This window comes from Oreochromis aureus, linkage group 12, assembly GCF_013358895.1.
Source record: "Oreochromis aureus strain Israel breed Guangdong linkage group 12, ZZ_aureus, whole genome shotgun sequence".
In the NCBI taxonomy this organism is placed as follows: domain Eukaryota; kingdom Metazoa; phylum Chordata; class Actinopteri; order Cichliformes; family Cichlidae; genus Oreochromis; species Oreochromis aureus.
Window position 1 is genome coordinate 36,026,760 of NC_052953.1, and position 25,295 is coordinate 36,052,054.

Sequence of the window (25,295 nt, forward strand, 5' to 3'; positions counted from 1 at the left end):
GTCTGTAGTGAGAGCTGGTACCAGAGCTATCATAACACTAATGCACTGAAACATGTCTGCTGCCACAACATAAAGGACATGTATGCTTATGAAGCTCATGTGTTTCGTTTTCGCTCCAGGTCTGTTGCCGTAGAGACGCCTGCCGTTGGTCCGGGTCCTCACTGATGTAGAAAATTAAATATAATCTAAGATAATGTGATTATAAATAATACTATAAAGTCTAATTAGCAGATTGATGTGTATGTCTGTGGATGCTTCTCTGCTCTGAGCTTTAGGTTTGCTTTGACCTGATCTACATATGGTTTTAGTACTCGCTGAGTATAACTCATTAAACTCATTTTAATTTACTTGTTCACGTTTTGATAAGCTGCCTTAGATATTACAGTCACCTGAAGTAAATTTACTCATGTTTAAGAAAAAAACAACTGAATTATTTTCAAACATCTAATTTTTTAAATTCATATTTGTCCATTTTTTCTGTGTATTAGCTGCATAAACGTGTATAAAATCACTTTATTTCTTTCATGTTTCACCAGCAGGCACACACATCTGCTTATTTTCAGAGTTAAGAAATCATTTTGATATTTTACAGATGTTGATATTTTCCCTGTGAAAAGCAGTTGTGGGTCTTCACAGACTCTGTAGTGGTGGTGAGTACTCAGACTATATTTACTGTAGCTGAAAAAGCACTGCGTGATTCATCATACATGTAGTTTACCTTGGCCTGTCAACTCCATGTAAAACTGGTCAGTAGTTTGAAGTCTGTACTTTAGACCCGAGGTGAACTGGAGAGTCAGGGAGGCTGTGTTAAATAGGTCAGAGGTCATATGGATGCGCTGGTGTGTTCACTGACTCCAGAGGGGTGAATCACATTTTCTGGTGTTTATAAAAAATGCTCAATGATGACGATGATGATGATGATGGCGGCAGATCAATGACTGAGGAGAGACCCTTGAACACGTCAGCAGTCAAAGACAGGCTCCTGGATGTGTTACCGCACTTATAAAGACAGACAAAGACAGTGCGGCCTCAACACCAGTGTCTAGTTTTGTTTTCTGGAAACGACTGACCTCTGCATCAGTGGCTGGAGTCCTGTGGGAGTGTCACTACTGTTTCACACCCACAGATCCACTGAGGAGACCGCAGAGACTGCACCCCAACCACAGACGAAAACCAGAGGACAGCAGGACTGTCCTCTGGTCTCACAGGAGTCAGTAACTGCTGCTGTTATTTGGACACACTCCTGAGCTGAAGGACATGTTTGTCTAGCTGGTCTTGGAGCTAAACGGCATATTTAGCTTGAGTCCCACTTTACTACTTTCCAGCTTTGTACTTTTATAATACAAAGAAAATAGAGATAACCAGTTAGTCCAGTTGTATCCCAACAAATATCTGTAAGTGTAACTTGAAATTACAAAGACAAATACACATATTAAAACATGTTTAACAGATATAGTAAAATAAATAATTATTAAACTTAAATAATTATATATGCTTTAGCAAAAAGGAAAGTTTGAAGCCTAATCTTGAAAGTAGAGATAGTGTCTGTCTCCTGAATCCAAACTGGAAGCTGGTTCCACAGAAGAGGGGCCTGAAAACTGAAGGCTCTGCCTCCCATTCTACTTTTAAATACTCTAGGAACAACAAGTAGGCCTGCAGTGCGAGAGCGAAGTGCTCTAATAGGGTGATATGGTACTACAAGGTCATTAAGATAAGATGGGGCCTGATTATTTAAGACCTTGTATGTGAGGAGCAAGATTTTGAATTCAATTCTGGATTTAACAGGAAGCCAATGAAGGGAAGCCAAAACAGGAGAAATCTGCTCTCTCTTTCTAGTCCCTGTCAGTACTCTTGCTGCAGCATTTTGGATTAGCTGAAGGCTTTTCAGGGAGTTTTTAGGACATCCTGATAATAAAGAATTACAGTAGTCCAGCCTGGAAGTAATAAATGCATGAACTAGTTTTTCAGCGTCACCCTGAGACAGGATATTTCTAAAAAAAAAAAAACCTGAAAAAAGTAAAAAATAGATAGGTAGCTGCAAACTGTGGTACACACTGTCCCTTTAAAGAATGAGAGGCTTGCAGGTCATTCTTATATGACAACAGATTCATTCTGTTTCATCAGCCAACCATTCAGGACAAACTGCTGCTTTAGGTTCACACACAGGTGGTGGGTCGGTCCTAACTGAAGAGTCTTGACTGAAGACGTCACCTGGATGAGTGACGAAATGTGTCCCACTGAAAATGCTATGTCCCAGTTGAACAGATACATTTCCAGTTTGTCATCCAGCTCATTTTCATTAGTGCCACATCAGGAACCACACCATAGTGCTACAAGACTACAAGCCACATTAGCCCAGTTCATACAGTGCTCACACTGCTCTTCATCACTGTGAGCACTTGGGTATAGAGAGGACTTCAAACTGCCCAAGTCCAAATCATGAGCCCTGTACCACTGTGCTTGGAGCTCTGACCTGCTGATCACTTTGTTGGGACAGACTGTGTCATTGCAGCAAACTGTCAAAACGTCTGCTCTGACAGAGGTGCTCACACTTGTTAATGATCGATTAATCTATTGATTATCAACGCCTGGCTGCTGCCTTCCTCTTCAGTGTATTTGCTGTGGAGGCAATGAGTGTTATTTACTTTTCACATATATCAGCTTATATTAGTCTTACCTGGCTCCACTGACATCTACTCCCACCATTAGCTGCCCATTCAGTGACAGCAGTTCATCTCTCAATTTGATCCCACCACAACGAGCTGCTGGGCTCCTCTTCCTCACCTCCGTCACCCAGATGCAGCCCACATCCATGATGGGGTTCTGATCCCTCCTGCTCCTCGGGCCTCCCTTCTTTCTTCCCTTTGGGTCTCCAAAAATAGGGATGTTTCCAAAGCTAAGGCCAAAGTCCGCAGCATCCCCCTCATCCTTACTGAGGGAAACCGTATGAAGCTCAACATCTAACGCCTCACTGTATGAGGCCCGGCTGGCTGACGGAGCTGTGTCCCCCTCCATGAAGTTGAAATGAATGTACTCCACCAACTTCTGAATAGCAGCCAGACAGAGGGACGTGTCCTCCACATGTCCTCCGCTAACAGTGCTGCCACTGCACACACTCTCCCCATCCCCGTTCTGGTAGGAGTCAGGATCCAGCCGCTGCAGAGAGAAGAAGAGTCAGCAATCAGGAAGCACTTGCATCTGTGCAAATACACATTAATTCTCTTCCTCACAGGCCAGTTGTAATTTTTATTTATTTCTTTTTTAATCTTGTCCTGTCGGCACCTTCAGGACTATGATCTGAATGCATGGAGCACGCTTTGCTCCTGCAAGAACAGCTATACAGTATCTCTATCAGGGGTGTCAAACTCGCGGCCCGAGGGCCACTTGTGGCCCATATACTGATGTGGAGAAACATAATGCAGTTTGGTCAAAGGAGCTTGCAAAGAAAAGCGTCTGGACTTCTTTAAGTTGCTTGAAGACGTTTCACCTCTCATCCGAGAAGCTTCTTCAGTTCTAAGGTCAAATGGCCGAGAGTCCCAGATTTAAACTCAGTGGGAGTATCCCCCCAAAGAGGGACAAAAGGACCCCCCTGATGATCCTCTAATCACCTGAGCCAAGGTGTGAAAGCGGGTGTAGGTCACAATCAGCCAGGGTTTCGGGTGAGCCCATTGTGAAACCTGGCCCCACCTTGTCATGTGAATTCCTGAGGTCAGATGGCCCAGGATGTGAGTGGGCGTTAAGGCGTCTGGGGAGGGAACTCAAAACTGGATTATAGATGGCAGACAGTTGGTGTCGTAAACCACCGCCTCTGTTCAAAGATGGTCGCTCACAGTGGACATAGATGGCCTCTTTCACTCCTCTTTCAAACCATCTGTCCTCTCTGTCCAAAATGTGAACATTGGCATCCTTGAAAGAGTGACCTTTATCCTTAAGATGCAGATGGACTGCTGAGTCTTGTCCTGTGGAGGTGGCTCTTCTATGTTGTGCCATGCGCTTGTGAAGTGGCTGTTTGGTCTCTCCAATGTAGAGGTCCGGGCATTCCTCGCTGCACTGTACAGCATACACCACGTTGTTAAGTCTGTGTTTTGGAGTTTTGTCTTTCGGGTGAACCAGTTTGTGTCTGAGTGTGTTGCTGGGTCTGAAGTACACTGGGATGTCGTGCTTGGAGAAAACTCTCCTGAGTTTCTCTGACATCACGCTACATAGGGGATGACAACGTTGTTGCGTCTGTCTTTCTTATCCTCCCTCGCTGGTGTCTGATCTTCTTTTCTGTGCATTTTGCTGACTTTATAAACGCCCAATTAGGATGTGTTGGGCGTTTATAAAGTCAGCAAAGAGGCACAGAAAAGAAGATCAGACACCAGCGAGGGAGGATAAGAAAGACAGACGCAACAACATTGTCATCCCCTATGTAGCCGGTGCACGGGGATTTATTGTCATGTTTTTTCCATCACTGTAAATAAACGCACCGCTAAGCACACAGAGCTCCGTGCCTGGGTCCTCCTTCCCTACATCCCCACGGTTTGCCCTGCCAAACCATGACAGAATGATCCAGCCAGACATGGACCCAGCAGTCTCTGAGGAGAGGCTCAGGAGGGAGGTTATGGACAGGGTTTACAGACTTTGTGAGTTATGGTGGGAGAAGCCCGGGGAAGTGATGTGTCGTGCCGTGGAGAGGCGGCTGCCGGAAATGCTGTTTAAATTCCCCTGGCTGGTGGACTCCCTCAATTCAGTCGTCCTGGACTTCCTACTCTCAACCCTCCACCTCCACTCTCCTACTCAGGCTGCTCACCGGCCCAGACAGCTGGTGGATTCACAGCCTGACACGCCGGCCCCGACGACTACACAGAAACGACGTTTGCGCCGCCGGCGCTCCTCACCGCAGCAGAATTCCCGGACATCTCAAGACCCGGCTGTGGTGAGTAATAAGGACACTATTTCATTTCTCACCCCATCTGCTTCTTTGTTTACAGTGAATGGTGACACCGCAGACACTGCTGTAAGCCAGCCAACAGTGCAGCTAGCGTCGCCTCGGTCAGCAGTCTCCACACCACTCGATGCTTCACCATCTGCAGCTGCGCCACCCGGACAAGCTCAGCCCGAGTCGGAGGAGCTCGCGCTGCCCGAGCAGGAGCTCAGCGAGCCGGAGCAGGAGCTCAGCGAGCGGGTGGAGCCCGCGTCGCCAGCAGTGGCGCTCAGCGAGCCGGAGCAGGAGCTCAGCGAGCCGGTGGAGCCCGCGCCACCGCCGGACAAGCTCAGTGAACCGGAGCTGGAACTCAGCGAGCGGGAGGAACTCGCGTCCCCAACTGAGGAGCTCAGCGAGCCGGTGGAGCCCGCGCCGCCACTGGAGGGGCTCAGCGAGCGGGAGGAGCCGGCACCGCCACTGGAGGGGCTCAGCGAGCGGGAGGAGCCTGCGCCGCCAGCTGAGGAGCTCAGCGAGCCGGAGCAGGAGCTCAGCGAGTGGGAGAAGCCTGCGCTGCCGGCTGAGGAGCTCAGCGAGCTGGAGCAGGAGCTCGTGCCGCCACCGGAGGAGCTCAGCGAGCCGGTGCTCAGCGAGCGGGAGGAGCCCGCGGCGCCACCGGAGGGGGGACCGGCGCCGCCAGGAGAGGAGGTCGGCGAGCGGGAGGAGCGCGTGTCGCCAACTGCGGGGCTCAGCGAGCAGGACAAGCCGGCGCCGGAGCTCGGCGAGCCGGAGGGACCACCATGTCCGCGACCCGCACGTCCGCGACCAGCACGTCATAGATCATGTGCCACATCTCGTGGTTGCTCATCGGAGCTGCACCGCCATCGCCGGACTCGGGGTAAGCCGCCGGAGGAGCAGCGCCGCCGCCACTGGACCCGGGGCAGGTTGCCGGAGCTACTGCGCTGCCGCCACTGGACCCGTGGCAGGTTGCCGGAGCTACAGCGCCGCCACCACCGGACGTGTGGCGAGCCACCGGAGGAGCAGCGCCGCCGCCACTGGATCAGTGGCAGGCCGCCAGAACCCGCTGGCGGCCCGCTGTTGCTGGACCCGTGGCCGCCCGCCGGAGCTGCAGCGCTTCCACAAAGGGGTTAGAGGTAGGCCGCCTGAACTGTTTTGCCGCCACTGCCTGACCCACAGCGGGTCCCGCTGGTCTTGCCGTCCTCTGGGTCGGCCTCCAGAACTGTGTTTGCGGCCACTGGACCGGGGGTTGGGCTACTGAACTGGGTTTTTCTTTTGTTGTTTTGTGGTGGCTGTTTAGCGGAGAGGTTTTGGGGCCCTCCGTCCTGGACCCCCGCCACCCGCCCTGGGTTGGTCGTACTGTGGTTTTTGTTTTATTTTGTTTTGGGGTCATCGGGAGCCAACCCTTAGAGGGGGGGTACTGTCAGGGTCCTGGGTCTGAGCGACCCAGGGACCCTGAGCAGTTATGGACTAATATTATAAAATATGTACTTTGGTAATGCTGTCCCTTGTTCTCCCTGCTTGTAGATGTATGTGTGTATGTAGGTGTGTGTGTGGGTGTGGCCCTGGCAGGTGATTGGCCACACCGGAAGACCGTGACACACCTGTAGCTGATCAGGCCTTGTCGGAGGAGCTACTTGAGAGGGTGGTGGAGCTCTCTCGGACGCTGGATCATTGCGTGGCTTCACGTTAGTCTCTCGACCAGTTCCTAGGTTAAGTCTGCTGCATTATTGTGTGTCTGACAGCAGCCTCTCTCTTATGTCCCCAGGAGTAGCGGGAAGACAAGAGGACAGCGAGCATGGGGTGCTCATCACGGAGAAGTGGAGACAGGAGTACTAGTACTGGGAAGAGGACACGTCACGGGAGTCGGGAGAGCACGGGGATTTATTGTCATGTTTTTTCCATCACTGTAAATAAACGCACCGCTAAGCACACAGAGCTCCGCGCCTGGGTCCTCCTTCCCTACATCCCCACGGTTTGCCCTGCCAAACCATGACAGAATGATCCAGCCAGACATGGACCCAGCAGTCTCTGAGGAGAGGCTCAGGAGGGAGGTTATGGACAGGGTTTACAGACTTTGTGAGTTATGGTGGGAGAAGCCCAGGGAAGTGATGCGTCGTGCCGTGGAGAGGCGGCTGCAGGAAACGATGTTTAAATTCCCCTGACTGGTGGACTCCCTCAATTCAGTCGTCCTGGACTTCCTACTCAGGCTGCTCACCGGCCCGGACAGCTGGTGGATTCACAGCCTGACACGCCGGCCCCGACGACTACACGGAAACGACGTTTGCGCCGCCGGCGCTCCTCACCGCAGCAGAATTCCCGGACATCTCAAGACCCGGCTGTGGTGAGTAATAAGGACACTATTTCATTTCTCACCCCATCTGCTTCTTTGTTTACAGTGGATGGTGACACCGCAGACACTGCTGTAAGCCAGCCAACAGTGCCGCTAGCGAGCTCAGCGAGCCGGAGCAGGAGCTCAGCGAGCGGGGGGAGCCCGCGCCGCCGCCGGACAAGCTCAGCGAGCCGGAGCTGGAGCTCAGCAAGCCGAAGCAGGAGCTCAGCGAGCGGGAGGAGCCCGCGCCGCCACCGAAGGAGGGACTGGCGTTGCCAGGAGAGGAGCTCGGCGAGCGGGAGGAGCACGCGTTGCCAACTGCGGGGCTCAGCGAGCAGGACGAGCCCACGCCGGAGCTCGGCGAGCCGGAGGGACCACCATGTCCGCGACCCGCACGGCCAACACATCCGCGACCAGCACGTCGTACATCATGTGCCACATCTCATTGCTCATCAGACCCGCGCCACCGTCGCCGGACTCGGGGCAAGCCATCGGAGGAGCAGCGCCGCCGCCACTGGACCCGGGGCAAGCCGCCGGAGGAGCAGCGCCGCCGCCGCCGCCACTGGTCGCGTGGCAGGTCGCCGGAGCTACAGCGCCGCCACCACCGGACGTGTGGGAAGCCACTGGAGGAGCAGCGCTTCCACAAAGGGGTTAGAGGTAGGCCGCCTGAACTGTTTTGCCGCCACTGCCTGACCCACAGCGGGTCCCGCTGGTCTTGCCATCCTCCGGGTCGGCCTCCAGAACTGTGTTTGCGGCCACTGGACCGGGGGTTGGGCTATTGAACTGGGTTTTTCTTTTGTTGTTTTGTGGTGGCTGTTTAGCGGAGACAGCGCCTGGGTCCTCCTTCCCTACATCCCCACGGTTTGCCCTGCCAAACTGTGACAGTAGGAGACAAAAACAAACAGCAGCTGGGAGAGAAATACACAGACACACGACTCAACAATCCTCTGATGGTGTGCACTGAAGTGGAGGGCATGCTCACGTAGGAGGATGTCATGAAGTCTCTCTCACACACCGTCAAAGGAATTTGCAAAGAAAAGCGTCTGGACTTCTTTGAGTTTCTTGAAGACGTTTCACCTTTTAATTCTCTTCCTCACAGGCCAGTTGTAATTTTTATTTCTTTATTTATTTCTTTTTTAATCTTGTCCTGTCGGCACCTTCAGGACTATGATCTGAATGCATGGAGCACACTTTGTTCCTGCAAGAACAGCTATACAGTATCTCTATCAGGGGTGTCAAACTCGTGGCCCATATACTGATGTGGAGAAACATAATGCAGTTTGGTCAAAGGAGTTTGCAAAGAAAAGCGTCTGGACTTCTTTGAGTTTCTTGAAGACGTTTCACCTCTCATCCGAGAGAGATTGACCTTAGAACTGAAGAAGCTTCTCGGATGAGAGGTGAAACGTCTTCAAGAAACTCAAAGAAGTCCAGACGCTTTTCTTTGCAAATTCCTTTGACTACGATGACCTGGATGACTGAGAACCTTCACAGACATCTCTCACACACCCTTTTGTCTGAGTGTTGATGTTGGCATTGGTAGAAAAAGACGTTTTTTTACACCAGATGAAAGATGTTGCTTCTTGAAACAACCGTACGGAGCCGTGTGTCCTCCTGGGATCAAACCAGGGATCTTTCACTTGTTAGGTGAAAGTATAAAACCATCAGACTTTGTTCAGTAAAAATGGAAAAAATGACGTTTGTGCAACCAGAACAAAGCACACAATGTTGACTTCTCTGGGCATTAATGAGGTTGTGGTGGTAAATGTGTCATAGTTAGTCCTGTTTGTATTTAATGTAGACACACTGTTGCTATGTAGACAGTTTTTCTGTTGTTGTGATTTGGTGCTGTATGAATCAAACTGAATTTATTTGAATGACATTTTGATAATTAAATGAAGTGTGCATGTTTTACTCCCCATCAGTGTTTGTCTCCGAGCTCTCTGATTGCCCTGCTTTGCCCAGGTTCACCACAGAGCTGTTAGTGAATGACTTTCCTGTGTATCGTTGTCTTTCCCTCATCTGTCAGTCCATGTCTTTAACAGGCACTAGTTTGCATCCTGCCTGTTTGATTTCTTGGTGTGATGCATGTCTCCTGTTTTGAACCCTCTCAGTCAGAGGTTGGGATGGAAGGTGGAATCAGATAACATCAATGAGAGCATGCAGCATTATCTGATGTGGAGAGACTGGTCAGTACCGTGTAGCCAGAGGAGCTGTCCTGACTTAGACCATCATCCTGCTGTGACCTCGTGCTGTGAGCCCCACGCCAATCCTCCAGCAGTGACAGAATGCTTAGGGCGTTGTCCTGAGTGATAGGCATCCTGGCATCTCTGCTCGTCCTTCACCAGACGCCACTCTGATGCTTCCAATAATCAGTGTAGGAGCAGGAACCAGTCTGGGATGGCTGCCCCAAACCCATCTCTCAGAGAGAGCAGTGCAGAGACCATGTGGCAGAGATGTGAACCAGGATGGATGTCATTACTGACAGGACACGTGTGGTGTAGGGTCTGCAGCACAAGACAGAAACAGTGTGATACAGACTTTAATACACACACACACACACACACACACACACACACACACACACACACACACACACAGATAATGTTTGTTTGTTTTTCCTGAGTAATCGAACTCATCAGTCTGAACTCTATTAAGGCGATCCTTCCTGCTACACACGTCTGTGCTGTTCTCTGATGCTTTACATGGTAACAGTGCACCAAACAGATCCTGGAGGATAAACGGCTCAGAGTTTTATGATGTACGGCACTATTAAAGAACCAATCAAAAACCACTGTGCATGAACTTATCGTTTCAAAGTACATATAAAATAAATAGCTCAAAGTAATGCTAGCCTACTGTTGTTCAGGCTTCAGTGCAGCTATGCTACGTTGTTGGCTGTTACAGAACATCAGTTTATATTGTGCAGCTAAACAGGAAGAGGTCTGCTGTGTTTTCCTTGTTATCGTCTCTACGTCATCACAACTGAAACTTAACAAAACAAAAGAGCTGCTTACAGAGGAAGAGGAGGGAACTGAAAGCGAAGCTTCCAGTAAGGACTAAATCTCTCCCAGTTACTAGGACTAACTAGTACTGCACACTGAAAACAACGTGTCTTTGTGACTGCGGCACAGGGATCTGCTGACTTCATCATCTCACAGAAAGAGTTTGTAGAATAAAGAGCAGCGATACAAGAACGAATCACAGATTCGCAACAGACTGTGTGTATTTATAGTTCAGATTCAAACTGTGCAGAGAATTCAGATGTTCACCATGTTATGTGGGACATTCACATCTTATGACTGAAGATTGGGTCTTGATGCTGTTAGGGAAGCAGTCACATCCAGGATATGCACGAGATCAGCACCAATGAAATGATTGTGATATTTCATACACAGTGACCCGGGTGAACAAATCTTCTGTTAAACTGGCTGAAGTCAGAAACCAGCTGAGCCAGCAGGACCTTCAGGGGCCCATTCACAACAAAGTGCTCCTGAGGAATCTGGGCTGACACTGCATGTGCACACTTCGAGCTAAGTGTAGCCACATCTGTGGCAGATATAGACAGGCTACCAAGAGACCACACTGTAATGACTATGTAGAGCCTGGGCTTCAAATAAACTGCTGGGCTTTGTGGCACCATCTGTGTCTACTATTCCTGTACACACAAACAGTGCCTGCCCTGTCCTGGCCTGAGCTGAACTGTGGGCTGGAACAACTACTTTAAATGTCCCGGGGTAAGGGTATAGTACAGGGTGTATGCTTTGAGGAGACAAACTGCAGTTACAGTCTTGGACTCATCTCTGACTGACAGAAAACGATACAGGATGGGTTTCATTCGCTTTTGTACTTCAACAAACAGATCAAATTTTCACTTGTTTAATAAAGGACAAAGATCTGTGACGGAGTTTAAGACTCGGTTAACAAATGACTGGTTGAATGCCAAGCTGCATTAGTTCCCTTGTCAGATCATCACAGCCTTACCAGCTCTGCTTCCAGCAAGTGCAGCAACGTAGCAGCTCCTGGGCATTTACAGGATCCTTCAGTGCTTTCAGCGTACACAGGAAACCTGAAAACAACGACAAATGCAGCTGTATCTATTTGTAATGACATGTGAACAAATGTACAATAAGCCCGTGTGATAGGCTACAAAGGGTTTGTAATCTTCAGACAGAAGTTTGAGAGGAGAACAGGATCATCTGCTGACACACTTCAGCTAAATAACAACAGCATTAACATGACAATTCCAGTAATGACCTAAATCCTCCTAAATGGAGCCCCTCCCCCCCCGCCCCGCCATAATCTGTGGCTCAGTGCTCCACACATGTAACAGTACGATGCTGCCCATCTGCAGGACTGCTGGCTCAGCACCAACACTCAAACAACACGTCACACTGACCCCGTGTAAACTGCCTCCACATCAGCCCTGTTGCACACAAGTCAGTGATCATTAGAACGTGATAAAGGAAGCAGCTGGTGATACTTTGGAAACTGATTTTTACTAATAGAGTTTTTTTAATGAGGAAGCTGAAAGTGAAGTCGATCATACGATAGAGACCTAAGGAGCCTTAGCTCTACATGAAGCCCACTCAGAGCTGTGGGAACATTCAGCTCATAGAGACATCTCTGTTGGTGTGGAGGTGTGTGCTGATGACAACGATCACTCGTTATGTACGTGGGAAAGTCACACACTTGTTCTCACTGCTCTGCATGTTTCACTAATCCTTAAAGACATTGGTCAGCCATCTTGGTAATGCCAATGGGCATCTATATATCAGCTTATCAGGCCCATCCCATCTAATGACTTGAGAAAGAGCCATAACACTAATGTCACTGGTACATAAAAACACATCTCCAGGTGAACATGATAAGAGCTGCTTACAAAGTTTGACTGTAAAACTATCTCTCCCCCAGACACTTCAGTTCTTCTCTCCATCAGCTGGGAGCTATACCAGTGTGAGTGTCACACAGCTGAAGATGGACTCTTTGGTAACTGGTCCGGCTCTTATATAGCACTTTTATACTCTACCTGAGCTCTCACAGCACTTTGCACAGCTAGCACACACTCTCACACTATGATGGATGCATCAGGAGCAGCTTGGGCTTAGTACCTGTGGAGTACCCAGGGATCAAACCAGCAGCCTTCCTGATTGTAGATGACCTACTCTGCCTCCTGAGCCACCCTGCTGGGTGTAGGGATGGGTTACACATAGCTGCCACTTCTGTTGTTGCAGTATTTTCCTACAGATTTCTGTTCAGGTTGCTCCTCTTTTATTTCTTGGCTAACCTACAACTAATATCTACTGTGGAATATTTTTAATTTCTAGAGGTTTGTGCATAGTCACAGTTATATGACCAGTAGCGGTTTTTGATACGGGCAACATGGGCAGTTGCCCAGGGCGGCATCGTGGTGGGGGCCGTGGGCATCGGCAAAAAACCCCCCAAAAAAGTTGCTCATACTCATGCTGCCCCGACGGCAGCCAGCGCATATTGGGAATGTTACAGGCACCAATCGGTTTTCTATCGCCCATTTGCTGGGACTAAGGGCGCCCTCTGTTTGCGAGGTGCGCCTGCTGCTTGCGGCGCAGGGAGGAGAGGGCGGGGTGGCGGAGGATTCTCTGGCTGGCTGGAGCAGCATCTAATAACCAACTCGCAAAATAAAACAAAATAAAAACAAACCAGCAAACACCAAAACACCGGACATTATGATACAGACTTATAATCTGCACCGATGTTTTTTCGAAATTCTATACGTGAAAAGTGAGCGCGAGAGCCCTCGGTGCGCCTGCGCACTGCTGAAGTCAAAGTAAACTTTATTGTCATCTCCGCTACATACAGTCCAGTATATAGAGAGACGAGACGACGAGGCTCCAGTTACAGCAGTGCAAGTAAACGAACAATAAATATAAGAAGAGTAAGAAAATAAATATACACTTTAGGACTCGGGGTAAAGGGATCAATAACAATTTAAAATGTGTAATTTACAGTTTGATGATTTAAAGTCTCACACACAATCTGTCGACAGGGGAGGGGGGGGCTGCTGCTTCCAAATAGAGCACATTTCATTCATAATGTTGTAAATCCAAGCCCATTATGGATTCATGATTTGAATCCTGGGTTGTGCGAAATCCCAGAAATAAACCTTAGACCTACACCTTAGTTCACAGATTCACTTTGTCTATGTTGTGGTGATCCTCGAGTTGGGGGATGGGGGTTCATACTGGAGTGCAAAATTAAAAACAACAGAAGATGGACAAGAAAAGTTCAAAGCCATCAGGTGCTCAGTTTAGAAAAAACAGAAAAAAGGAGGAGGAGAAACGAGCAAAACATAGAGGTAAGGTCATCCTGAAACAATCAGAATCAGAATACTTTATTAATCCCTAAGGAAATTATGTGGGTTACAGTTGCTCCAAGAAGAAACTGTAAAAACAGTAACAGACTAAACTCCAAACAATACATTATGTTACAGATTTTACACATTTAAGAAATAGCACTAATATATGCAGATCACTCAATGATAAATATCAAGGATTAACAGAGGTGATTATAAATAAATATCAAGAAAATTGACGAGAAAATTACAGAGTAGAAAAGAGCGTGTGCAACAAGGATGTAACTATTGCAGTGTTCACAGTGTGTTAGATGGAGGAGTTGTACAGGGAGATGGCCACAGGCAGGAATGATTTCCTGTGTCGTTCAGTGGTGCTTTTTGGTAATCTCAGTCTCTCACTGAACGTGCTCCTCTGACTGAGCAGCACGTCTTGGAGTAGGTGGGAGGTATTATCCATGATTGTTCTTATGGTCCTAGGATAACATGTGCCTCTCAGACACCACCCTAACAGAGTCCAGCTCCAACCCCACAACATTACTGGCCTTGTGGATCAGTTAATTTAGTCTGTTGGTGTCTGTGACCCTCAACCTGGGTCACAGGTGCCAGAGGGAGTGTTTGCCCAGGGCGCCAAACAGGCTAGGACTGCCACTGTATATGACTGTGGGTGCTGTGTGATGCGACCACAGTCTCATATCCTGATATATGATATTTCTCCTCCCGATAACCACATAGATCACAAAATAGTACATTTTGTGTCAGTTCTGTGAATCTGGGGCAGCTCGACCTGTGTGAATGTTTCAGCTGGGCGTTGAGTACCTGGAGTCAAGTGTTTGACCGATGCATGAAACTGTAACAGCTGCCATTTTCTTTGTATTTATTACACGGCGTGCTGCGGGGAAAATCCCGTGCTAATGTTTGAGGTTTATCTGGAGCACCTGACGGCTCTTTTCACTCTCGTCTGTAAACTCTCTCCATACTCTGTCACGTGATTCTTGCGTAGATGGTAGAGTTTGCTGTGTTTGAGTCTGAGGTGCAGCCACTTTGTGCCATAATTTGCAGAGTACAGTTTTCTGGTCCGTGTCAGACTTTCATAACCAAACCATGTCCATGCTACAGAGTAGAGATGGCACGATACCACTTTTTTATGTCCGATACCGATATCATAAATTTGGATATCTGCCGATACCGATATGAATCCGATATAGTGTGTTTTTTAATCAATAAAACTGTTTTTTTAATATTTTGCTGCATTTTGTATAAGTTCATACTCAAGTTTAAATAAACAACAACACTAAAGCTATTCTGTTATACCTGTATGTAAAAAATACACTGCACCCAAAATATTTCATAGTTCAGCAACACTGATCAATCTAATAAACTTAAACCTACACCATCCTCCCTATTCTGGTATTTTAAAGAGTACTTAGCAGAAATATTAAGCAACCTAACTAATAGGGTTGCAAACTCCTAGCAAAAAAAATAGGGAACCACCCCCCACCCTCCACCTCATGATGCTTAATCGACGTAATCAACTTTAATTTGATGCAGGGCGAAAAAAAAATGCACAGAAATCAATTATTTTTCAAGAATAATTAAATAGATTCAACATCTTTCTTCAACAGAATTGCAGACTGCACAGATGGTACCTTCCCAAAGGAAAAAGTACTATAGCTTACTAGGGTATATTAGACTTAATAGTTACTATATACAGTAATGGACTTCTATACATTTTACATCAGATTAAAACTTTGGGTGTAAGATTCAGATAATTATTTATTAAAGCGAGACATTTTAAATGAGAATAAGAAAGAAAAGTATGTCTTTGTGCCCCCTTTTCCCTGTTCATGCCCTATCGGCCCCCCTGGCTACACTTTGCTAGATCCGCCCCTGCACAGTTACCAGCCGTCAGCTGCGTAGAAAAGGATCCTGGTGTAGAAAGTAATATTAAATACATTCTAACAACAGCTTATCAAGCTTAAACGTGCTGCTGTTGTTCAGCCGCTGGTTTCCTCTTTCTGGTGCAAAGTGGACCAAAAACAAAGAAGAGAGACGGACTCGCGACAGAAAAGCCGATCAGCTGATCATTAAGCAGTTTTACGATTGAAGTAGCGGCAGGAAGGTGAGGGAGAGAGAGAGTCAGTCGCTCCATATATCGGTTGTTAAGCTTAACGTGGGAACGCTTTACAAACATTCAGAGATGAACTTACACACTTGCTTTACTTCTCTCTGGGATAACTTCCTCGGAGATGAAATGCTGGTTTGGTAGTGAGGCTACAAATACACACAGCCGCTCTATCACGTGAGCACACTGCTCCGACGTGCTACGGTTATGAGCCGAGTTACGCGGTGTTCCAAGTTTTGTGAGGTGCTTTTTTGATATTTAATGGATCGGATTACATTTTTTATTTCTCGCCGATATCCGATCCAGTAATTTAGGTCAGTATCGGACCGATACCGATACGTAATATCGGATCGGTCCATCTCTACTACAGAGGCAGCCCCTCGTTCAGGAGTAAGGTCCTGGATGTGTTTGGGCCAGTCCTTCTGGTTGGAGCTAACTGGTTCTTCCTCGGCTTCACTGGTCATGCTGGGATTCTCTGTGTCAACCATCGAAACCATGAAAACATATGGCTGTAAACAGTTTATTTTGTGACACCACGAAACAAACGACAGCGTATAATTTGATCGTCATACCACACAGCCCCAGGCAGAAACACTCCATACCTCACAATAAATATAGCATGAGGAAACTGATTCAATATTTAGAGTAAGCTAGAAGCACCTTGAAGTGACTGTTGCTGTGAAGTGGTACCATATAAATAAAACTGAACTGAAATCAAGTATTTAAATTAAGAAGACAACATCTTATACGGGATCATTCTTTGAATTTGACAGTTTTTTTCTAAGCTGCAGACGGTTACACTAAGACTTGGATAGATCAATAAGCTACTTTCTAATTAAAATGCTCATAACATTTACAAAACAGCTGATATTATTCTTCATTTGCGTCCACGGTGAGATACCCACTGTGGGGGTTCAGAGGAGAAGTCTGAAATGTGCACATTAATGGAGTTGAGGTGAGCTCAGTATGAAAGAGTATTCCGACTGTCGGTGAAGCATTCTTTCTCTCCATCTATAGTTTGGCAACAGGGATTAGTTGGTTCTGTATTCCAGGCTGACCTACATGCTTCACCCACCCCCACAGCCCACTCTTCTTCCAGGCACCATATGGCCAAAGATTAGAAACAGCCTCATTTCAGTGGCTCTAAAGTGCCACATTGTTACAGACTTAATGGAGAGACCCACAGTATCACTGTAATCTGGAGCACACGCAGCTATGACACTATGGCAGGTCTCTAACTGTCTTTCAGGATACCCATAATTCAGTGCAAGCTGCTCTGTGTGGTCTGCCAGTTCAGTTTCTTCATTGGGTACTTCACTCGTATATTAAATAGTTAGTCTGTGCTCACATAGACCCGAAGTTTGAATTGGATGAAAAACATATTTTTTCTTCTAGATGTAATTTCTCTGTTGATGTCCACTACTGTTATATTGTTGGAAATACCATATTAAATTAAACAGAGGCCAGAGGTCGCAGGGGCAGCAGTCCACACATCCCAGAGACATCATCTCCCATGCCCAGAACACCTCAGCTCAGAGGCACCTTAACTGGCTTCTTTAATGAGGAGCAGGTCTACTCTGAGCTCCACCTGAAGTTCTTCAACCTACCTCTAAGGGAGACACAGCAACAACAACAGTCACCTCAGGGTGACTTATACTGCAAGGTAGACCCTACAATAACACCAGAGAGAAAACCCCAACAACCATATGGCCTCCTATGAGCAAGCCACCCACTACCCAGAGCTTGTGGCCATAGCTGATGGTAGGACCAAAGCAAGTAAATTTACAGGTTCACTTTTACACTCAGCTCCCTCTGCACGTTCTTCAGTAGGCTGGAAGAACATCTGCATCACTGCAGGTGCTAACAAGACCCCAAGATACTCCACTCGAGGCAGCGGCTTGTCCATGCGCAGAATGGCCACAGCATAGATGAGGCACCTGCTCCCCCCAAACCCAAGCAGCCACAGGAAACAATCACTGGGCGCTGCATGTCGCTTATTTACAGAGTAGTGAGGAGGAAGCAACACAACACGAGTGTCAAAGTGACAGGAGAAAACGATTTATTACGAGTGACGGCTGCTCACGCCTACCCACTCCACTTCCTCCACTGTTACACAGCACCTCAGCTGGCGGCTGGTCAGGCGTTAGTGGAAGCATGTGAACCTCTCAGCGCTCCAGGCTTCATTTCTAAGGCTGGTCCTTCAGCCAATAGTCGATGTATTCGTCCAATCGCAAAACCTTAGTGTAGCTTCCCCTGGGTATAACCTGTGTTATGGGGTCTGGTCATTAAAGTCGACTGCTTCAGACAGTCTATCAGCCTCTTCATGTAAACACTTCCTGGGTCTCGTTTCAGGAGCTTGTAAGTATTTTTCTCACTGTGCAGTGACAAAATGTTCTCATGATAGTCTTTCTGGTCACCTACCCTTGTCTGCTGGAAGGATGATGATGTTGTTGTAATTACTAAGTGGTGTGAGTGCCTTCCTCTCCTCCATGTTGATGTTGGATGCTGGGGGCTTTGCATTGCTGAGACAGGCCGACGTTTGTCTCTGTGCCACAGCAACGTTCAGCCCTTTTGCAAGGATGTTTTTTTCTGCTTGGCTGAGCTGCCTGTCAGATACATTTTTCACCCACTTGTCCACATCCTCGGCGTGGCATCCTTATCCTTTCTGCTCACTTAGGACACCCTTTTTCGAGTTTCAAATGCACAACAAGCAGGTCAAACTTCCTTTGCTGCCTGGTGTTAGACTTTTCATGTTGTGCATGGCGAGCCCTCTCAGTGAATTCAAACACCTTTTAAAGAGTATTCCCATCTAGAAGCATAGTAAGCATACCCAGAGATGTAACCACATTAAGCCAGTATTAAAATCACTTTATGAACTAACAGAAGGGCTTTGAAGGTGTGTTGAACTGGGAGCCAATAGAGCATCTCAGTGATTTGGCCCCCTGGTACATCTCTGATTTGCTCACTGACTATAACCTGATTAGACTTCTTAGGTCAGCAGATCTTTGAACTGTTCCCAGAATCAGTCAGTGTGCTGAGGAGGCTTCAGTTCCTGTGGGCCCGTTCACAGCTGCCTGCTGACCTGAGGTCAGTTATAAGTATGGCTGAAATCAAAAAGTCCTTTTTTAGTCTCACATGCCTGTACTTAATAACTCTGTGTGTGTGTGTGTGTGTGTGTGTGTGTGTGTGTGTTAACGTATGAGTTAATAATAACATGTGCCATATAAAATAAAAACCGACACTGACATTCAGTTAGTTGTAGTTCCCTTTCTCGTTTTTTAGCTTCAGCTCTGTAATAAAGCATACAGCACAGGACACAGTGTGTTTGGCTAGACAGGGCCACTGGAACATGCGAGGGATTACAGATATTTATTGTTCCAGGCCACGCTGAGCTGCTGTCAGCAGTTTATGTGAGCTGTGTGGGGACCGAGCAGAGCAGGCTGTGTCTGTGTACAACTACAGAAATATCAACCTCCTCTATTCATACAAAAAGCATTTACACACAACACCCCGTTATGACAAAATGCTTCAAATTGTTACAAAGTTATGAACATAAAAAAGTAAAACTATAACATGTATATAGTATATATGTAGTATAGTATGACAATGTCTAAGCGGACGGGCGGGAGAAAGAAAAGGGAGCCCAGGCTTGAAGCTAAGTGAACATCCCTGAGAGACCTGAAAATAACTGTGCACTGATGCTCTTCATCATCATCATCATCATCATCATCATCATCATCGTTTATTTGTATAGCACTTTAAGAACACACCAGGCAGACCAAAGTGCTGAACAACACAGATCAAAACAACTACCAAATTAAAAATACCATAAAATCATTACATACAATAAAATAAATAAGAAGGTGTCAGTTTCCTACAGAGTTAAAAGCCAGAGAATAAAAATAGGTTTTCAATCTGGACTTAAAGACCTGCACTGATGACGCTTGTCTCTTCACCTACCCTGATGGAGGCTGAGAGGTTCTGCTAAGATAAATGGGAGAGACTGCTCAAAAATATGCGTGCCAAGCTTGTAGCATCATCCTCCAAAAGACTTAAAGCTGCAACTGCAGTCAAAGGTGTGAAGCCTCATCTACACGCCATTTTTAAATATGATTTTTAATAAATGTGCAAGAATTTCAAGCAAACCTTCTTCACTTTGTGACTATGGGACTGTATAGAATATTCAAGTAAAAAGTTTAATGCAATCCATTTTGGAGTAACTGTTGAGCTGCACGATAATATTATATAATATTGATATAATTGGCACATAATAAAACTGAAACGTGTTTTTTACGAGGGATGTTGCATCTTTGGCTTTCTAAGCCGCTGCTTAGAGCCCTGCTTATAGTCTGTGTATCCACATCAGTAATATGTCATATGAAAGGAAGTATCCAGTGCTGCAGTGGTGTTGGTGGAGTCATTTGTTCATATTTCCTTACACATCAGCAGCTGCTGGTGTCTCGTCCTTCGTGGCAGGGCTGTCCCATATTACTGAGTCACTCACATGTTGTGCTTCATATGACAAGAAGAGCAAAAGGTGCAGGGAGAGTGACTGATATGATCACGTGGTGGTGATGAGCCATGCGTAACAGTAACTCATTAAAAGGCTGAAACATACTTTTCACTTATACGTGCTGCTGCCTGGAGCTGCAAGCAGCAAAAATACTCTATGTATTTTTTCTCTATGCTCAAAAATATAACTTTGAAGCTATATTGCCTAAGCCTACATCGTAGCCTGGTTGTACTCAGGAGTGGGTTTTGGCTCAAGCACCCTAGTCAGGCCAAAAAAGGAGAGCAGCATGGAGAAGTTCATGGTTTCTAGGAGCTGAAGCTGTATCACTTTCATACATATTGGGCGGTTTGAGCTCTTGTTAGCAGGATGGGACCACAGTCGAGGAGTCAAAGAAACCATTTCAGAGAATGTGAGCCATTCTGTGACACAACAACGCTTTGATTGTGTCATCACTAGACAACGTTGTGATTGGTCAGATGTTTATACACATCCAAAACATCGAAACATTGAACTTGATGTGAAAAAATAAATGCAGCAAATTCGTCCTGAATGATTCATTCAGTGTGAACGGCTGCGTTACGAACAGATGAGTCAAAAGAAATTTTAACGCACAAAAACATTCACACAGATTTCACTGTTGATTATTAGAGATAGGTTAATCATATTTAAGATTTATGCATTAATTAATGGCAGGACTTCTTTGAGTAGTTGCATTCTAACCTAGAGGCAACCAGGTTTCTCTTCCTCGAGCTTGGACTGGTGCAAACTTAACAACACACACAAGCCTCCATATCAAACCTTTAAACAATACTCACACATGTAGCTGCATACACAAAGCTTTTATCTGCAGCAGTTATTTCTCTTGGTCATAGTGGTTACTAATAGATCCTAAAGTTTGCAGATGACACCACCATCATTGGCCTCATTCAGGATGGTGATGAGTCTGCATACCGGCAGGAAGTTGAGCGGCTGGTACTCTGGTGCAGTCAGCACAATCTGGAGCTGAACACTCTTAAAACTGTAGAGATGACAGTGGACTTCAGGAGACATCCCTCAACTCTGCCCCCCCTCACCATATCAGACAGCCCGGTGTCGACTGTGGAGATCTTCAAGTTGCTGGGTACCACCATCTCCCAGGACCTGAAGTGGGAGACCAACATCAACTCCATCCTCAAAAAGACCCAGCAGAGGATGTACTTCCTGAGACAACTGGGGAAGTACAGTCTTCCACAGGAGCTGCTGATCCAGTTCTACATTGCAGTCATTGAGTCTGTCCTGTGCTCCTCCATCACAGTCTGGTATGGTGCAGCCCCTAAACAGGACAGGAGCAGACTGCAGCGGACTGTACGGGCAGCAGAAAGGATCATCGGTGCCCCCCTGCCCTCCATCCAGGCATCTGTACCTCTCAAGAACCAGGAAACAGGCAGGAATCATCACAGACCCCTCACACCCTGGACACAGACTTTTTGATCTGCTGCCCTCTGGCAGACGGTACAGAAGCCTGCAGACCAGGACCACCCGACAGGAACAGTTTCTTTCCCCTCGCCATCTCCCTTCTAAACAGTTGACCTGTCACACTGCTCCCACTGCCAGACTGCAACTGCACCTTATGTACATTCTGTAGTATTCATTCCACCTCATTTCATTTCTGTATTTTATGTATATAAGTTTAGATTAGTTATTTATAGTTGGTTTACACAGCTTTGTGGATGTATGTGTATGTATGTGTAATGTATATATAGACAAGTGTGTGTGTGTGTGTGTGTGTGTGTGTGTGTGTGTGTGTGTGTGTGTGTGTGTGTGTGTGTGATTTACATTGCTGTGCTTGAGAGCCACCATCTACCGGAACCAAATTCCTTGTATTTGTCTGCACATATACTTGGCCAATAAACACGATTCTGATTCTGATTCTGATCCCTTCCTGGCTCAGGATCAGTTAAGTAATGGGAATATTTCTTGCTTCCCATGCAGGGCTGTAAGGTTGCACTGGCGCTCGAACGGCTGGTTGCACCGGTGCGACCTAGGACTTTCTTAGTCGCATGCCAAAATATTTTTTTATGTGAAGTACAGCAGTGTACCTGAGACCAGGGCACAGAACTACTAACTCTGAAACCACATTTTATTTATTTCAATTCAATTCTATTCAATTTTATTTATATAGCACCAAATCACAACAAAAGTCGCCTCAAGGCGCTTTATAGGCACAGAGAAAAACCCAACAATCATATGATCCCCTATGAGCAAGCACTTTGGCGACAGTGGGAAGGAAAAACTCCCTTTTAACAGGAAGAAACCTCCGGCAGAACCAGGCTCAGGGAGGGGCGGGGCCATCTGCTGCGACCGGTTGGGGTGAGAGAAGGAAGACAGGATAAAGACATTTGAACTACAGACTGGCTAATGACTACTATAAACCTTTATGTAAAAGAAAGAAGTACAGTAAGCAGCGCACTGTGTGAAGTCATGTATGTAAACTTCAAGTTTAGCCTTTTGATGGCTGTCAGGATGAGTTTTTGAGCCTGTTCACCCAGAGTCACCCCAACTGATCCATTATGGTCAATTCTGATACCAAATAATGACTTGTGATCAGGAGAGCAGCTGAACCTGCTGTTAGAAATTTGAGGCCCGTCTTACTTGATTTCAGGGAAGCAGCTGAGCTACAGACAGGCTTTAACCCTCCTGTTATCTTGTGGGTCCAACTGACTGTTTTGATATTTGAAACAATTTTTAAAAATAGTTAAAATTGCTTTTTTAACATGAAATTTCTTTTGCTTGGCTTAAAAAGTGTGATCAACATATAAATGGTCAAGTCAGATGGTTCGAGTCAGTTTGACCTGGTTGTCAAAGTGGAGGCTAACGGGGTGAGCCATATTTCACTTCAAACACACACACACACTGACCTACTGACCTCATGTGTAAAGTGATGTTATGACTTTTGGTGGGAACCTTTTCTGCTCTCGTGGGTCAGCTCCATCCACACTGAATGTACACTCAGCAGGAAACGAGCACAGTACATAAGGACTCTCTGCAGTGGAGACAACATTACACTCTGCAGCCTGTCAGCTTATTACCAAACGGGCAGCAGAAGTAAACAGCTAAGAGTCCAGCAGGCTCTGGAGCTTTGATCACAGGGTGGGAGATTCGTCTGAGGAGGATGTGGCTGAAGAACATCTTGAGGTCTGATGATTCAGATTATGAACCAAATGAGGAAACTGCTATTCATATCCCTCCAAGGACGACAATATTATCAAAAAATGGTTAAATATAGTGGTCTTCATCCTGACATACACATCAGGCAAAACTGTCTGCACGAAACACGCTAAGAAACGGTGCCAAGTCCCACTAGTGTAAAGCGCTTTGGGGTCCTTAGGGACTAAGTAAAGCGCTATACAAATACAGGCCATTTACCATTTACTAGTGTGGCAGTGACTCGTGTGACAGAAATCGTCACTCTCAACTCGGTACAGAAAGTCATTCTGAAAACAGCTCATCTGAAGAGACAGTGTATCTTAGGGAGAACTGACAGGATGGATGTTTGGGAGTCCTGGCTGGGGTCTGTGAATCAGCAGGCAGTCTGTGGGATGCAGGACACGTCTCTGGAGACTTTGTATTTTCTCTCAGTAATCTGATGCATGCTGACAGCTATTATTACTACATTTTAGAAAATATCATGGAAACTATTCTGTTTTGCATGCAGGACTTTCCAATGCACATTAAAAATGTTTTAATACACATTTTTAATGAAAAAACAAGATATATATCATCACTGAACCATGATCTGTGAGAGCCACATTGCATTAAATATTGATTGAAATGTTAGTAATGGAGTTAATCATGACATATAAACACTGTTTATGGGAATATTTTGGTTTGGACGACTAACAATGACCTGTGTCAAACTGACCCACACATATCATTGTTGTACCTGAGAACAGGAGGGTTAGCAGAGGGTTACAGTACAGTACTTGTGTTAAAAAAGTATTGTACTGAAATCCTGAACAAGCGTGCAGGCTCTGAAATGTACTCAGAGTCAGAAAGTGAAAAGCAGCTTTTCTGAAGAGGTTTCTACTATTTTGTGCAAAGCTAACTGAACCTCCCAGCTAGAGCTGGGCCATATCATACCGTTCACGGTAATACCGGTGTAATTTTGGGCAACGATAGGAAAATGAAATATCGCGATAGAATATGGGTAAAACGCGCATGGGCAGTGCCTTTGTTTACATACGCACATGGCGGCGACGCAGAATGAGAAGAGCGAAAGCGGATCGTTGAATGAAACGGATGAACCAGAACTGGTTTGCAAAAATGCTGCAACTTCAGTGGTGTGGAACTGGTTTAGCTTTCGTCCGTCAGATACACAACAAAGCACTATTTTTGGTAGCGCATGCTAGCGGGCCGTCGTTATTACCGTGTTGTTTGGAAAATACGGCACACTTAAAATCAATCCTTTGATTTTTCTGAAAATCGACAGTGTCCCTTATAATCCCGCGTGCCTTATGTATGAATTCTGGTTGTGTTTACTGACCTCGAAATGATTTTATGTGCTACACGGCGCTCGAAAATCTGTCAAATGTTTTAGTACGACTTTGCTAAGCTACGAAGCCGCACCGCTTGATGGATCGTTGGAGCATTACGGCTATCGTAGGCAGGAGCCTCGCGGAGTGATACGTACTGTGCTTCAACATAATATTACCGTATTGTGTGTGTATAACCTCTTTTTAAGTTTTGTGGATATTATACATGGTTATGCTGAGGATATGTCGGCCAATTTACACTGGAAATGCCTTTTGGTTAAACTGTCAGCAAGGAATTTGCACTGTTACATTTTTATATACAGTCAGGTCCATAAATATTGGGACATTGACACAATTCTAACATTGTTGGCTCTATACACCACCACAATGGATTCCAAATGAAACGAACAAGATGCGCTTTAACTCCAGACTGTCAGCTTTTATTTGAGGGTATTTACATCCAAATCAGGTGAACGGTGTAGGAATTACATTAGTTTGCAAATGTACCTCCCACTTCTTAAGGGACCAAAAGTAATGGGACAGAAGAAGAACCATAAATCAAACATTC

The 25,295-nt window shown here is 46.3% G+C and overlaps 1 protein-coding gene across 2 annotated transcripts in view; it reads right to left on the minus strand.

Moving 5' to 3' along the window:
- Positions 1-25,295, minus strand: part of pdzd2 (PDZ domain containing 2) — a 94,602-nt gene that overhangs the window by 61,817 nt on the left and 7,490 nt on the right. For both annotated transcript variants that reach the window (XR_005615123.1, XM_039620883.1), the window contains exons 2-4: positions 11,235-11,319; positions 9,448-9,757; positions 2,678-3,156 (exon numbers count right to left, since the gene is read on the minus strand). Coding sequence is in view for 1 of the 2 variants with exons in the window: in XM_039620883.1 (XP_039476817.1) it covers positions 2,678-3,156; positions 9,448-9,570 (602 nt within the window). In the remaining variant the exon portion in view is untranslated. The remainder of the gene's footprint in view (positions 1-2,677; positions 3,157-9,447; positions 9,758-11,234; positions 11,320-25,295) is intronic.